Here is a 17,371-nt window from a genome sequence, read left to right on the forward strand (position 1 = left end):
TTTAAGGACAGCAAAAAGGTTTATTTGAAAAAATTACTATGTATTGAAAATATACATTAGAAATTATTACATACTTTCATAGCGTTCCCCTTCCCCACCACAAAAGTAGAAATATCTGCTTGCTATGCTAATGCCATAGGTAAATTCAAACAAAAAGTAAGTCATCACTGGCCTCCTTTCCTCACACATCAGCGCTGAGGGAGAGAGGTCCACTTCTATCTGCCAGTTAGTAGGAATTTAACAAGTCCCAGTCTTCCACAGCCAGGCAGACATATTTCTGCTTTGAAGACTGGGAAGAGTTATTCTGCTCTTGCTCTGAATCCTCAAAGCCTCTCTTTTTGCTCTTCTTTGACTCTTGGCTCAAGGCAGCTTCATGTTTCAACAATGGCCCATGGCGGTCCGGGGCTTTCTCTCTGTAGAACTGGAGTTTTCCAGAAGAGTTCATATGGGTGTCTGCCAGAGGACACTTCCTTGAGGCTTCCATTAGAGCCCGTGTCTCATCTGTAAGAGTGACAAAGGCAAGGACAATAACTTTACTATGCTGGCATGATCTAAGGGGAACAACAAAGACCCAAACAAGGTGATGTTTGAATTAATTTTATTTTGTTGAGAGCCTGTGAAGAACAGTGACGTATACACTGGTGTAGGCTGAAGGACATGGACTCTTTCTGGATTCTGGTGAGTTTAAGTAAGTGACTTGTCTAAAATTCACTTTTCTTTGAACTCATGGCCTACACCTTGAGCCACTCCACCAACCTGTTTTTGTGTTAGATTTTTTGAGATAGGGTCTTGCGAACTATTTTCCTGGGCTGGCTTCAAACCACGATCTTCCTGATCTCTGTCTCTTGAGTAACTAGGATTATATGTGTGAGCCACTGGCACCCAGCCTGAGATTCACTTTTCTCATCTTTCTAATATAAAACCTATTTCATAAGGGTGCTATGACAATAAATAAAATAATGGACATGAAGTGCTTAGCACAATACCAGGCACACACTAAAAGCTCAAAATTTGTTAGCTGTCATTATTCAAAATCTGAACTTGACCCTACCCTCTGAGAGCCAAATCTGTGACAGCTCCAGCAAACAGAACAATCTTCATCTGTACTTTTTGATATGTCCTGGAGTCTTGGAGTCTTATTTTGCTATCTTTGATTCCTTCACTTTGATTTTGTCACCTAATTCTTTTTTTAAAAAAAGTTTTGGTAAAATATACATGACCTAAAATTTATCATGTCAGCCAATTTTAAGTGTACAGTTGAATTAAACACATTCACAACATGCACGTCATCACTGTCTATCTCCAGAGTTCTATCCTGCAAAACTGAAACTCTACCATTTATTAAACAGCAACCCTCCCCCCAACACCTGACAACCACTACTCTACTTTCTCTATGACTTTCATTGCTCTGGGAACCTCACATAAAGGCGATCGTTACAGTATTTGTCATGGTGACTGGCTTTTTTTTTTTTTTCCTTCCCACGCTGGGGATTGAACCCAAAGCCTTACACACAGTAGGCAAGGGCTCTGCCACTGAGTTACATCCCCAGCTCTACTTCCAAACCGTTTGGCTGTACTTAATTTCTTTTTAATCTTCTGTATTCTACTTTTATGGCACTATAAATCTTCTTTGAAGCAAGACAAGATACAAATAAATAACTAAAAAAAGCTATCTTCCTGCCAGTCAAGGTGGAATACACCTGTAATCCCAGCACACAGGAGATGGAAGCAGGAGGTTCTTGAGTTCAAGGCCAGTCTGGGCTATGCTACATAGCAAGATCCTATATCCAAAAAAAAGGCTAGTAGACGGCTCAAGTGGTACAGCTCCTGCCTAGTATGAAGCCCTGAGTTCAACCTCCAGTGTTGAAAAACAAAAAACCCCAAACTAACTTCTTGGTGCCAGTATTCAAAGTCGGGGTGACACTACATTCATTGTAAATAATGCTGAGGGAATACAAGTCCTAATGATTGTAAAGAAGTCAATGTATATGTGCTTTAAAGCACATATACTAAAATCGGAATGATATAGAGATTATCCGCAAAGAAAACACAAAAATTCATAGAGCATATAAAAAAAAAAAAAGGCAACACTATTGTAATAAATTTCCCCAATGACAGAAGACAGGCAGATTGCTTTAAGAATACAAAAACTCTAAAAGAAAGGGGATTTCTCACAGAAGTACTGAGTTGTCTTTCTAATGTCCATGCTTCTTCGTGGCTTCATGGACTCCATGATCACACGATCCCACTGCAGAACGATCTGAAAGACATTTGGAAAGATTTGAGTTCAAACAAAACCTTAAGCTTTTTTTAAATCTCAAGCCTTTCTCATTTCCCCTTGCTCCCCACCCCCCCTTTTTTTTTTTGCAGTGCTGGGGATTGAACCCAGGTCCTTGAGCATTCTAGGCAAGCGCTCTATCACTGAGCTACATTCCCCAGTCCTTTTCATAATCCCATGTGGTAAATTTTCCTTTGGATGACCAGCAATAAGAATAAAAACTAAGCCTGGATTTTCTGTTCTCATGCAAGAATTGAATCAGAAAGCAAACATGCTGGATCTATGTATCTGCACGATTCAGACAAGTCTATTAAGCCAACTCCCTATTTTCATCCTAATGCACACTAGAAATAAACTGCAAATCCTTAAACTAAAGCTACTAAATTTAAAACCTTAGTCATAATACTTTGCACATTCCTAAACCCCTCTTGTGCCTAAAATATAGCAACTGCAACTCAAGTTTCCTATGTGTAAACTGTCCACATTTCCATATTCTTACAGTACTTCATGATCAGTTTCTATTTCTTAACTGCTACAAACAAACTTTTATTGTAAGTCACTATAAATTCCTTTAGAAATTTGGCAGAGTAAAAACTACATCTAAATGAAAGAAAAGTAAATGATCAATACACCAAGATTAGCAAGAACTTTGATTTAAATCTGTTCTTTACTGTATGTAATGACAATCATCAAGTCAAGAAAAACATTCTCAGGACACAGAAGTGCACCAGAGTTTAAGAACACAGTTCTGGAGTTAGTTGCATCACTCACTAGCCAGAAGAACTTTAGCTAGGGATTTAATTTCTGAGACTCAATTTCTTCATCTGTATACCAGAGATTAACGGTAGTACACACTCCACAGGCTGTTACAAGGATTAAAGACACTATGTGAAAGGGTTAACCTGGTACACAGAAAACAACTGATAAATATTAGTTGTGACCCTCTTATGACATGTTCCTGGTTATGGAAAATGGAAACAGAACGAAGAGAAGGCCAAGAGGGACTAACTGAACTACTGACTGACTTGAGGGAAATAGAGAAACTGTACTTCCACTAATAGAAGTAACAATGCCATAAGAAGGGGTATATGAGGATAGGGATGAAGAAAATGACTTTGGCTCTGGACAAGCTGAATTTGAAGTACCAGGCAGAGACTGATGGACAGTATTTGGGAACGGGTCCAGTGTCTGAGAGAGGGAATCATCTTCTCAGGGATAAAATAATAAAACTAAGATCAGCGGGGGAGTGGGGGTATAAAAAAGAGAAGGAAGAAGGTGTCAGCCAAGAAAGAAAAATCGTAAGGCATTCATGCTTGTGTCAAATGCTGCAGAAAAGCCAAGCAAGGTGGAGAATGAGGCCACTAACCATCTTCCAGAGAAAACTTCCAGTAGAACAGTGGGGGCCAGAACTGGACTACAAAGGGTTAGGAACTGAGCAGGCAGTGAGGAGGCAGAAGAGATAATAGGAAGCAATATATAGCTGCACTGGGGGAATGAGAAATATGTCAGAATAAGGACAGTTGATGTTTATACATAGGAAGAAGAGGGTGACACTGAAAATGTGGTGGCAGGAAAAGAAGGGGAAAATAATTTATTAGTAAATACCACAGAGAAAGTTGGAGGCCTTCAGGAATACAATCGAAAGAAAAGAAAAAGGGCTGGGTGCGTTGGTGTGCACCAACCACTGTAGCTGTAATCCCAGCTACTCAAGAGGAAAAGACAGGAGGGTTATGAGTTCAAGGCCAGCCCAGGTGAGACTCTGTCTCAAAAACAAGCCAGGTATGGGGGCACACACCTGTAATGGCAGCTACTCAGGAGGCAACAGCAGGACGATTGTGGTTTGAAGGTGGTCCAGGCAAAATCACAAGATCCTATCTGAAAAAAAACCCTAAAAGCAAAAGGAATAGGGGCATGGCTCAAGTGGCAGAGCACTTACCTAGTAAGTGTGAGGCCCTGAGTTCACACCTCAGTACCACAGAAAGGGGGTGGGGGGCGCTTCACTGAAATACAGTGGCATACCCATTCCCTTAGACAGGAGGAAAGTGAGATATGATTGAAGAAATGGAGAAACTTTGAGACAGAGAAGGAGTGGACACTGTCAGATGGCCATGCTTCTGCATCATCTGCTGAGATGAAAGAGCAGGAGAAGGGTGACACTGAGGCAGCTTCAATAAGTGGCTATCAGGAGATCAGTAAAACACTGATGCCAAGACCTGGGGGTCCAGCTGAGGATGATGGCAGGAAGCTGTACAGGCCAGACTGCTGGTGTTTTACTTGATCTTTACCAAGCCTCATAAGAGACACCCAGGTTTCTGCATTTTACAGATGAAGAAACAAAGACTCCAAGTTGCCTTAGGTCATACAGCTGTTGGGTCACTGAACTAAGATGCCAAACCTCAGTTTCTCTGACTCTTTCTACCAGGTCATCTGCTAGCAAGCCTTGGCATGACTCAACCAGGGCTATACTCTGCAAAGATTTCATCATGCATGCTCTGAATTAAGCTCAGAGTGCTTCTGAAAGACAGCCTCACTGGTTTCCCTTCCTGCTTACCTATAGGGAAGTGATGCTACTGTCAGGCAGTTAGCTAGGTCCACCATCATACAGTACGGACTGGAGCCAAGAAGGGATGCAGGGCAAAATAGTTTGGTGAGTCCTTTAGGCATCTGTTAAAAGTGTCTAAAGAGCAAAGGTACCACCCATAGGCAAGGTGGCATCTCACTCAGCCCTACTTGGTTACTTTCTGACTTCCTTCTTAAGTCTGTACTTTACCAAGCTGAAAAGGCAAATCAGGAAGACAAGAGATGGTCAGAGTCAAGTTCTCTCACTGGCAAGAGTCTGAGAGGTACGAAATGTGCCCAAATGAAAAGTAAGAGCCAGAGGTGAATCCTGCTCAGTGTGATACCAGTTTATTCTCTGCAGTACATACACATGGCAAAGAGAATCTACCAAGTCAGGTCAGACTGTTTTTTTGCATAGCAAGCCAGAATTTACTTATTTTCTGTGTCACTTATAAGGTGGCTTTTCCTCCTACATCCTGTAGGGATGAGGCACAACAGAAACCAGAGCATGAAATATTAGGGTTTGGCATCCAACTCTAAACAGATGAGTCAGTAACAGCTCATCAATGCCTCTGATTTGACATGAAGATGACGATTTAGCCAAAGAATACTAAGAGGACTAATGTTTGTTCAATGTGTTGGAATAAGATACATTATTAAAACTTCAGTTCTTTAAAATGAAAAGCTGTATTCACTGTAGAGAAAAACTGGGAGTACCTGGTCAGCCCAGCCTTCTGTCTTGCAGTTTGTATGATCAAATTCCTTCAAAGGCACTTTGGAGTGAACAAGGCCTATGTGGGTCTGGAGCTTGTGCTTGACGGCTTTGATGTCCTAGTGAGGAAGAAACAGACCAGAAATGTGAACACATTTGGCTAATTCTTACTTGCTTTCATAGCAAATAAAGACCAACATAAGCCAGGCATGGTGATATGGTCACAAGTTCAAGGCTAGGCCAAGTTACACAATAAAACCTTGTCTCAAATAATAAAACAAACAAAAAAATTCCACATCATAAATACCAGCCCTTTCTAAACACACAGTAGCAAAGGCAAAACATCAAATCTCGATTCTAGAAAAATGAGAGAAGAAACCGTAAGTCTTACCTTGAGCCCAGTCCCAGAGATATCTAAGCAGTTTAGTTTTCTAAAAGAAAAGAGGTATCCAATTCCAGCATCTGTGATTTCAGGGTTACCTAGATGTCAAAAGTAACACAGCATTCTGTCACAATACAACTGTTGCTAAAATGCCAGCATATAAACTCAGGAAAAAAAAAAAATCCAGGCAATGATAAAACTATCACATATTGAGTGGGCAAACTTCTCAGAGTAAATTAAATATAGGGGTTTTAGGTTTTATCTTCCCCATTGTAATATGAGCCACTCACACTGGATGACCCTTAAATGCCTTACAGCTCTACCTAGGACTTGGGGATCAGCAGAAAAACAAATGAACTAAGTAGTTATCACAAATAGTTTAATTAGGGACCATATAGAAATATTTATTTTTAAACATATTAAAATGGTTCATCAGGCTTTATTTATGGCCATTTCACTTCTAAGGTGAAAGCATTTGCTTATTTTTAAAAGATTTTCAAAGATACTTAGGCAAAGAGACTATCACTATTCTTATTTCTGAAACCTTTCCTACATATTGCCTTCTCACATCAAAGCCCAGCTTTTAGGGTTGGCAGAGTGGCTCAAGTGGTAGAGTGCCTGCCTAGCAAGCGTGAGGCCCTGAGTTCAAACCCAGTACCACCATCAACAAAAAAGAACCAGAGTCCTGCTTTTAGTATTGTCCCTTAGGACATAATAAACACAGGGCCAAAAGATGCTCAAAAAAATTTGTTGCATGAGTATACTTCCCTAGGAAGTAGGGTAGACATTCAATATTATCTTCATTTTACAGAGGCCAAAACAAAGGCTCTGAGAGGTTAAATAACTTGCCCAAGAGCACATAGCTGCTAGTAAAAAGTAGCATCGCAAGGCGGGTCCTCTGACCTTACCCATGCTTCTTCTATCCTTTTGGCACCATTACCACCCTGCCAGTAGTGGATGCCCTAGTTATGAATGTTTTCTGTTGATTTCCTTCTGTTGGAGTCAGTATCTAGTTAATCTTGAGTAAGTTATTACAACTGTGGATTCATCCAGCTTCCCATCAGGTAAATATTGGTAAAAATGACCTAGCTAATAGACTCCACAGATCAAAGACTTAAAGAAAGTAGAGCCAAATGCCCTTTACATATGCTATGAATATGATGGAAGGCTGTACATAGTGAGTGGCACAGATAATCTGAAAGGGCTTTTTCTGTCCTACAGGAAGTAGCGATGTGCTGGAAAAGGCATTGGGGCCAGGAGTCAGAAGCCTCTGGCTTTAATTGTGCTCTGCCACTAGCTTGCTATGGCACCTAGGAAGGTCAGGCTTCCTTTATCACCTCTAAAACAAAGGGGAAGGTGATCTCTAAAGCCATTCTTCCAACATTAATAATCTATAATTGCTAATAAAACTTACAAGATAAGTCTAACAGTGTTAGATTTTCAAGACCTCTTTTCATTACTCGAACTGGTGCTGTCATTTTCCGTACACCGGCATCAGATAAACAATTATCCTTCAGGTGAAGTTGAGTTACACTAGGGAAACAAAGTCCATAAATAAATTACATAAAGACAGTTTGAGATCCTGCTTTGAAACATTTCGTTTAACAATATAAAATATCAGCCAGACACCAGTGACAATGTCACACCTATATTTCTAGTTACTTGGGAGGCTGAGATTGAGAGAATCACGGTTTGAGGTTAGCCTGGGCAAAAAAATTCATGACCAATGGCTGGGTGTGGTGGCACACACTTGTCATCTCAGCTATGTAAGAGGCCAGCCCAGACAGAAAAAGCTTGGGGATGTGGTGGTGCCTGCCTGTCATCCCAGCTACAGTGGACAGTATAAACAGGAGAATCACAGTCCAGGCCAGCCTGGCAAAAAGTGAGAACCTATCTCCAAAATAACCATAGCAAAAAGAGCTGGAGACGTAACTCAAGCAGTTGAGGCCCGACCTAGCAAATGTGAAGTCCTAATTTCAAACCTCAGTATAGTTAAAAAGAAAAGAAATTATAAATTATATTATGATATCATTCTGTAATCCTAGCACTCAGGAGATGGAGATAGGAGGATTGAGAGTTTGAGGCCAGCCTGGGCTATACAAGAAGATTCTGTCAAAATAAAATAAAGTAAGATAAAATGAAATAAAATACCCTCTACCCCATGGTATTTTACATCCAATGCATGAACAGAATTAAGGCTCTTTTGGTACTATATCAGTAGCATAACAAGTGAGGACCAATTTAGGGAGCAATATCATGTAGTACTAATCTCAGAGGGCAGACGGCACTAAAGGTATATGGTAATGAGGTAAACAGGGACATCCATTAAGGGGATAAATACACCTTGTGTGAAAATCAAAAACATTCTAAATAGGTCAGGAAAAGTCTGCTTAAAAAACTCATGAAGAATTCCTTTTGCAAAGCAAACAATCCTGTAAATTTTGTTGTTGCTTTTTGTTGTTGTCATTTCAAGACCACATCTTAATTGTAGCCCAGGCTGGCTTCAAATTTGAGATGCTTCTACCTTCTCCTCCAAGTGCTGGGATTACAAGCATATACTGACACACCAAGCCAATGCTCTAATTCTAACCAGCTTTGTAACTCTAGATTATCAGTTTTGGTTTATTGAAGTGATTGGCAAATTAAAGCACTCCACTGTCACACAAGAGTCTGAGCCTGGCTGCTAACTAACCTCACGTAAGAATACCTTTGTGTTGTAGTACACGAGTCACTGTTAGAAGCAGTTTCCATACAGCAGGTCAGATTCAGGTTTAAAATCTTCTGGGTGCTTAGGAAACTATGAAGAAATAAACTTGGTCTCTACTCTACTGGCTAGACTTAATAATTTGAGCTCAGATGGACTATTTGTAAATGGTGTAAACTGGGCCATTTCTTTAAATCATGGTTTTTGAAAAGGACTTATGTGGTTGCCTTTAACAATTCGTTTTCTTTATAATTTGTAGTTCAGCGATAGTTAAAATAATAAACAGTAATGAGTTTGAGAAATAGTGTAACTTCTCATTCTGCTAGAATAAACTAGGACTGGACAAATAAAGGGCAAAATTTTTCAACCCTGGTACCTTTAAGTACTACATGTTGAAATAAAGTTTATTCAGGGGCGGCTGAGCACACAGGTGGCACATGCTTGTAATCCCTAGCTACTCAGGAGACAGAGATCAGGAGGACTGCGGTTTGAAGCCAGCTGGGCAGATAATTTGAAAGACCCTATCTGGAAAATACCCAACATAAAAAAGGGCTAGGGATGGCTCAAGGTGTAGGCCCTGAGTTCAAACTCCTTTACCAGGAAAAAAAAAATTATTCAGGGGAGAAAAAAACCCTAAAACACCCAACATATTGACTTTCCTAAGGATTTTTTAATCTATATTGCTGGTATCGAGTGAATGGACATTGAAAATGTTTTAGGAAAAAAATCAGCAACTCAACACAGGAATGGGAAACAGTTGGTATTCCTTAAGATGACTCAGTTGAATTATCCTTTAAAAAAAACAATGAAGGCTGGGCGCCAGTGACTCATGCCTATAATCCTAGCTACTGGGAAGGCTGGGATAGGGAGGATCAAAGTTTGAGGCCAGCCTAGGCAAATAATTTGGGACCCTATCTCAAAAACACCTTTGACTTGCCTTTGCTCATATATGTTCACTTATTCAAAATGTTTACAGTGGCTTGGTACAGTGGCTAAGTGGTAGAGCACCTGCTTAGCAAACACGCAGCCCTGAGTTCAAAATCCAGTATTGCCAAAAAATCAAATCAAATAAAAATAAAAATAACCAGACCAAAATGGAATGGAGGTGTAGCTCAAGAGGTAGAACACCTGTTTTGCCAGTGTGAAGCCCTGAGTTCAAACCCTAGTCCCACCAAAACAAAAAACAACAACAAAAATAATGAAACTCATCTACAAGTGGCAACAAGTCAGTACCTGGACAGGGCCTCATTGGTGAGATGTTCTAGAAGTTCATGCTCGTCTCCTAGCTTGCAACAGGAAAGATCCAGCCGGGTCAGCTCCCGGAAAGACTTAATCTCCTCAAGTTTTTGTGAAATCACCAGATACCTGTGGCATGTGGAGAGAAATCAACAGCTTTCCTTCTCTTTCTTTTAAAACATTTCAATTTGTGGCTCTGTGCTACAATCAACATCCCGTCACCCCAGTGTACTATTTAATAAGCAGGCCTCACTGACGACTATCTCAGCACAGGTTGAATTTTTTTTCATTAGTCAATGCTTTGAAAGTCTTTATATGTGAAGGAGGAGTAAACATTTTGAATAAATAAATGTATATGAGCAAAGGCAAGTCACAAGAAAAACATCCGCTTTGTTATTAGACAGACAGACCGTGGCATTAGTGTTGGAAACTTTCCAAACTTTAGAATACTAAAACTTTTAAAGTTTTTAAAGTTTAAAGTTGCTCTTATCTAATGCTCAATATTTAGTCATTTAAAAACTAAAACAAGAGGCAGGCCACAGTGGTTCATGCCGTAATCCTAGCTACTCAGGAGGCAGAGATAAGGAAGATCAGGGTTGGAAGCCGGCTCCGGGTAAATAGTTCCTGAGACTCTATCTTGAAAACAAAACAAAAAAAAAATCACAAAAAAGTGTTGGTGAATGGCTCAAGTGATAATAGTGCCTGCCTTGCAAGCATGAGGCCCTGAATTCAAACCCCAGTTGCAACAAAAACAAAACAAAGCAAAACAAACAAAAACCCTAATCTGCACATCCTCAAGAATATACCAAAAGACCTCTAGCAGATCACGTTTTGTCTTTCCTACTCAAACACAAGTTTGAGCACCTGTCCACTCTACTGGGCCTCTGTGACCCTAACTTTACTCCAAAAGTACATGGAGGTGTGACTCTCATGTAGATAGTTATTAAGACAAACCGGGAGCACCAGCAACTTAATTACACTGAAGCACCATGCCAAATTGTTACCAGGAACCATCAGGAGGCCTCTGGAGGGGAAAAGGAGATCAAAAACTGCATTCCACAGCCCAGGCTGGCCTCCACCCTGCCTTCTAGTTGTTCACCTATTTCAGATGAGGTCAGTAGGAAAAATGAAAAGGATTAGTTAGGTGTGACGGGAACCTGGAAGGAAGAGGATCCTAAGATAATAGGGGTACTGATTTGTGGAGAACATCTACCTCTCATCAACTTTCCTCTCGGAGGTCTTGAAGTTTCCACAGCAGAATGGTGTGCTTGGATCAGTGGGGTTACACTTAGGAGTCTACATCTCTCTTCTTCAGCAGAATCATAATTGTGAAGAACAGGATGGAAAAATCAGAGGACAAGAGGTGGGGTGGATTTCTTTTCTTCCTACACTTAATAAAATTAAATGGACTCAAACTGATCATTGGCCTGACTACTAGTTACAGATGGCTTGAGACACTGGTACCCCTCTTAAACTGAAGAAACTAAGCTGCCTGGAGACAGAGCTCAGCTGGGTACACAAATAAGCCTTATTTACTCAGATGTATTTTAATTGCACTGTAAAAAAAGCTGCTGTTTTCCACCTTCCAATCACAGAGTTGAAGTGTGTTAATGGGAATTTAGGGGATTACTGGTAATTAGAGAAAGAAAACACACATCCTTTGATCAATTAACCAGAAGATTTTAGTAATTCTGAAATAGGGTTATCTGTGAAGGATGCACCACTGCGTAACGTGATTAAGAAACATTACAAGCTGGGCACCAGTGGCTCACGCCTGTAATCCTGCTACTCAGGAGGCAGAGATCAGGTAGATGGCAGTTCAAAGCCAGCCCAGGCAAATAGTTTGAGACTCTATCTCAAAAAACCCTACACAAAAAAAGGGCTGGTGGAGTGGCTCAAGGTGTAGTCCGTGAGTTCAAGCCCTAGTACCACAAAAAAAAAAAAAAAAGGAAATATTACAAAACTCAAGGCTGAGAAACTACCATTCTAGGGTACAGGCAACATCAGATGCTAATCTATGACATAATCAAAGCTCCAGGTTCTTATTTGCAACTCTTCTTTCAATTTGACCTTTCAAGCATGAGAACAGTAGAGTCCCAAAGCAACAGAAAGAATACAAACATATTTTAGTGCCCCTTACTTTCGTGATTGTGAGAAATTTACTTAAATCTTTCTGAGTTTCAATTTCTCCAACTATAAAACGGGGTTTATAATTACTTCTTTTCATAATTAAGAAAAACAGAAGCAACATGTAAGCAGTACATGACACTGTGTAAGAAGCTATTAACTGCAGTAACATAGGGTGATATTTTAAGGAAAACATACTTGCCTTGTGACCACCAAAGGTATTAAAAAAACCACTGGGGATTCAATACAAGAAAGGAGTTTTTGTAGGGATGGAACCCAGCTGCAGACACTGCCTTCTCCTGGCAGCTTTGTAACCTAACCCCAAAAGAGCCAGTGCTTGCACCTGCCCAATTCTCTTATTTTCTTGCATTCATTCCCTCTGACCTGACCCCTACTGGTACAACCAGTAGGTATAAACTCTGCTGCTAAGCGTTAGCCCTGGACTGCAAGTACGACCCCAAACCTCCTGTCCTTTGAAGAGTCAAAAGGAGAAGACAGGTTTTTGGTCACAACTGAAAAATTTACTCATACCTGAATGAGACAGTAAAGTCTCATTTGGAATTACTGTAATAATATATTATCCGTATGATTATGCTTACAATGTTCCCTATTCTTTCTGATTATAAATATAACACATGATTACTGGAGAAAAATTAAGAAAATATGAAACAATATTTTAAAAATAAAACCAAATGCATGGGCTGGAGGTGTGGCTCAAGTGGTAGAGCACTTGTCTACCAAGCATGAGGCCTTGAGTTCAAACTCCAGTACTTCCAAAAAAGCCAAAAGGATAAAAGCTAAGAAAGTGAAACCAACTGCATGCCCACCATTCAGATATTATTAGGTTTTTCTTTGTGTGTGTGTATATATATTTATTTATTTATTTATTTATTTATTTATTTATTATATATAGAGAGATATTTTTATAAAACAAATTTTGAGATAAAAATAATCAAGTCATTCCAAATAATCTTGGGTTCAGTTCTAAGTGCTGCAAAATAAATAAATTGGGATCCAACAGTATATGCCATTCTTTTTAAAACTTATTATGAACATTTTACCACATCATTTTAAATGATCTTGGAATATTATCTTCAGTTATACAACGTTTCATTATACATTTAGTTTTCAGGTTCTCACTGGTACAAACAGTACTACAATGAACACTGTTACACAAAAAAGTATTTGTTTCCATCTCCAATTATTAGAGACTGGAAAAGACTTTTTATTTTTGGAGACAGGGTTTCTCTATGTAGCCTACGCTGACCTTGAACCTGTGATCCAACTGTCTCAGCCTTCGAAGTGATGAATTATAGGTGTGAACCACAATGCATGGATTGGAATAGATTCTTAATAAGTGGAATTATAGATTGAACAATTGGTATGAATTTTTTAAGGCTCTTGATATATACTGCCAAACTGTTTCCCAGAAAAGCTATACTAATTATTTTTTGGGGGGAGAGGCTAGGGATTGTCATACTAATTTATGTGCCCATCAAATGTGAATTCAAGAGATAATCCTCATCACAATCTGACCACTGTGACCACAGAAACAGATGGATAAATAGCATTTTCTTTCTTTTTTTATAGGTAGCATTTTCAAAAGCATGGGAAATACTTAAGCTATAAGGATGGGAGGAAAGAACAGAACAGCAGCAGTTGTAGAGTATGTTCCCAAACGTATAAGAATATGTATTTGAAAGTAATTGCCATGATGAGGTTATGAAAATTTTAATATTAGTTACATATGTATATATATACATATTTCCCAAATAGTATGTGTTATTTTTATAAAATAATTTAAAAATAAGACATATATCATAATTCTGTATTTTACTAGTCCAATTTTTCTACAGTGAACATAAATAACTTGGAATAAAAAATAGTGGAGCCAGGCATAGTGATATACACCTGTAATTGTAGCACTCAAGAGGCTGAGGCAGGAGGATGTTGAGTTCAAGGCCAGTGTGGGTTACATTGTAATACCCTGTCTCAAAAAAAAAACGCTCAGGAGGCGAGATCAGGAGGATCAAGGTTCAAAGCCAGCCTGGGCAAGTAAGTTCATGAGACCCTATCTCAAAAACCCTTCATAAAAAAGGGCTGGTGGTGTGGCTCAAGGTGTAGGCCCTGAGTTCAAACCCTAGTATCAAAAAAAAAAAAAAGAAAAGAAAAAACAGGGCTAAGAATTCTGGGTACTAATCTTCACAATGCCAAGCGTATACCAAGAGATATTTGGCAGGTCATGTCTTACCTTTCCTATTTTTTCATATTAGAAAAGGTAGGTGCAAGTGGGTGTGGTGGTGCATAGCTATAGTACCAGCTACTTAAGATGCTGAGGCTGGAGGGGAGTGTTTGAGCCAAGGAACTCAAATTCAAAACCAGCCTGGGCACCAGGGCAAGATCTCATCCCTAACCCCCAAAAAAGAGCAAGAGCAAAGTTACTTGCAAATTATTTTCTATCTAATGGAGAAGTAATTAATTAATCCTTATAAAACATTTTCAAAATAAGGCTAAGTGTTGTCTGAGAGATGGAGGGGAAGCAACACATTGATTTTTCTCAAAATGACCTGCTGCTTGTATGTGGACTTTCTAAAGTGAAGTACTACTTGATGCAGTACTTTCTCAGCTCACTAAGCCCCACAGCTTGACAGGATAAACACACCCAATAAAGTACTCACTATCCTAAGGAGAACACCCACCTGTTTCGTAAGCACAAGGAGCAAAGCACCAGACTTCCATAGGCCTCAGTGAATTTCTGTAAAGCCCTCAGCCCTGCACCTGGCTGTGTGAACTTCTGTCTGGCTTCAGCAGCAGAGAACAGCTTTTCAGCAATTTGCTCAGGAAAGCCAATAAGGGAATCAATGTGATCAACATTGTCGGAAATGAAGCCCAGGACAAGGTTGAAGAGGGATTTGGCAGAATACCGAAGATTCCCCTCCCGGGTGTATGTGAAGATGAAGTGATCAGTCTTCTCTTTCTGTGCAGTGTCATCTTCCCTGTTCATGCAAAGCTCCACAGAAAAGCCTTTGGGAAACAGTCTGAAAGGCCTTGTGTCCCGCAAGCTCTTCCTGACATCATCCAGAGCCAGGTTGACCATGTGGAGCTGCCCATTCTCTCGCACATAGATGGGCCCTGGGTCCAGGTGGTTTTCTGAGTTGAAGCAGTAAGCCATTGCCTTGGGTGTGACTGTAAAAGCAAGGCACATGGAAGCAAATCCAATTAAAATACCATCTGCAACATGTAACTTCATTCTGCTGTGCCCAGAGCTTTACCACACAGGCTCTGTGGCTGGTGTGGGGAAAGCAAGGCTCACAAGTTGCTACCAACTTTGGCGCTTGAGGTTGCCTCTATTGTCTCTACCTGGAATGCCCCTTCCTGTCCTTTTCTTGCTTATCTGGTAATGTACTTATATTTCAAAACACAGCTCAAATCTCATTTCTAAAATTCACCCTGAAAGTTATCAAGGATGTCAGCAAAAGGCTGGATGTGGCTGATACCTATAATACCATCTACCTGGGAGGTGAGAGCAGGAGGATCAAGGTTTGAGGCCAGCCCAGGCAAAAACTTAGTGAGATCCCATCTCAGACAACAATCCAAGCACAGTGGGGCACACCTGTGGTCCCAGTTATGCAGGAGGCACAGGTTGGTGGATAGTGCTCTGAGGTCACCCAGGCAAAAAACGCAAGACTCTATCTAAAAATAACTAAAGCAAAAAAGGGCTGGGGTGTAGAGTACCTGCCTAGCAAATGCAAAACCCTGAGTTCAAACCCTAGCACTGCAAAAAAAGTGTCAACAACAATTCTTTTACAGATAAATTCATAGTTGCATAGTTTATATTAGCAAAACAACTGGAAACAACATAATTGTTTAAAAATTGGGTTCTATTAAATAAATTATCCATTTTATACTGTAGAATGTTATGAAGCCATTAAAACTGTTAGATTAAAAAATCTTTATACACAGAAAGAAAAAAGACTAGAAATAAAAACACTCTTGCTTACTTGGCACCTTCCACATACCCCTTTGTTGTACTTACTGTTCTGATACTGATTTGTTTCTGGGCCTGCCTTCTGCTGCTCTGAACTCCTTGAGAAGAGCAACCATGCTTAATTCCTCCAGACTTCTAACACAGTGCTCTGGCATGCTAGGGTCCTGAGAACACAGCTGTGGAACTCAAGTTTACTAGTTTGCTAAACCTTATGGAAACCACAAGCAACAGAATCTTTTGGATCAACAAAGACCTTCATCACAAGAGCTAAATAAAGCTCCTACAGCCCTTGAAAACACCACATCTATTAAGGTTTTGATAGAACACTTTTTTTTTTTTTTGACAGTACTGGGGTTTGAACTCACAGGGCCTTGCACTTGAGTGCTCTACCACTTCAGCCACTTCACCAGCCCCCTTTTTTTGTGCTGGGTATTTTCAAGATAGGGTCTCAGGAACTAGTTAGCAGGCTGGCCTCAAACCAAGATCCTCCTCTTCTCTGCCTCCTAAGTAGCTAGGATTATAGACGTAAGCCACTGGGGGCCTGTATGATAGGACATTTTTGAGGTAAGCTAAAACAAACAAACAAAAAACAATTGGGAGCTGGGTGTGGTGACCCACACTTGCAACCCCAACACTTGAGAGGCTGAGGCAGGAGAAATACGAGTTTGAGGTTTGAGGCCAGCCTGTGCTACCAGAGAGCTTGTCTCAAAAAAAAAAAAAAAAAAATCATAAACAGGTATTTCTGCAATCGTGTGGGCCCAAGGACTAATTAGTATAAGTACATTTTCCTGAGTAATTGTGTGATTTCAAAACACACAAGAAAATGCTATGTTAAATAAAACAAAGGTATTTGATTACCATTTCTACAACAATTTAAGGGGAAAGATTATAGGTGTGTGGTGATACACAACTATAATCCTATCACTCTGGAGGCTGAGAAAGGAGAATCCTGAGTTCCAGGTCACCCTGGGCTACATAATGAGTTCACTGCTAGCCTGGGATACATAGCAAGACCCTGTCTCAAACAAAACAAATAAAAATAAATAAAGTGGTACTTGTCAGGCATGAGGCCCTGGGTTCAATCCCCAGTTCTGTAAAATAAGTTAAAGGGAAAAGAGATATTATGTTGAAATTTAACATAACACAGATCTGATATTATCTCCAAAAGACTCTGGCTGACTTTTAGAGTGAATCAACCTCTGCATCAATGCAGGGCCACATGTGGCCCTGAAGCCACTTATGAGTGTCAGCAAACAAGTCTGTTCAAAAATGCTGAGTCTCTGAAGATCAAACAATGATCATGTTTGTGGGAATCAGTACTGGCCATGTTTCTCCCGAGGATAATTATGTGTATAAAGCACATCAGAAAAGAAGACCTGGCCTAG

The 17,371-nt window shown here is 40.0% G+C and overlaps 1 protein-coding gene across 2 annotated transcripts in view; it reads right to left on the reverse strand.

Moving 5' to 3' along the window:
• Lrrc42 (leucine rich repeat containing 42) overlaps positions 1–17,371 on the reverse strand; it is a 21,493-nt gene continuing 4,122 nt past the window's right edge. For both annotated transcript variants that reach the window (XM_020160532.2, XM_020160533.2), the window contains 7 exons: positions 14,698–15,184; positions 9,869–10,000; positions 7,346–7,464; positions 5,941–6,029; positions 5,555–5,668; positions 2,176–2,260; positions 1–501 (listed from right to left, as the gene is read on the reverse strand). In XM_020160532.2, coding sequence (XP_020016121.1) covers positions 227–501; positions 2,176–2,260; positions 5,555–5,668; positions 5,941–6,029; positions 7,346–7,464; positions 9,869–10,000; positions 14,698–15,170 — 1,287 coding nt within the window. In that variant the 5' untranslated portion in view covers positions 15,171–15,184 and the 3' untranslated portion in view covers positions 1–226. The remainder of the gene's footprint in view (positions 502–2,175; positions 2,261–5,554; positions 5,669–5,940; positions 6,030–7,345; positions 7,465–9,868; positions 10,001–14,697; positions 15,185–17,371) is intronic.

The sequence above is a fragment of the Castor canadensis genome, chromosome 7 (genome assembly GCF_047511655.1).
Source record: "Castor canadensis chromosome 7, mCasCan1.hap1v2, whole genome shotgun sequence".
In the NCBI taxonomy this organism is placed as follows: domain Eukaryota; kingdom Metazoa; phylum Chordata; class Mammalia; order Rodentia; family Castoridae; genus Castor; species Castor canadensis.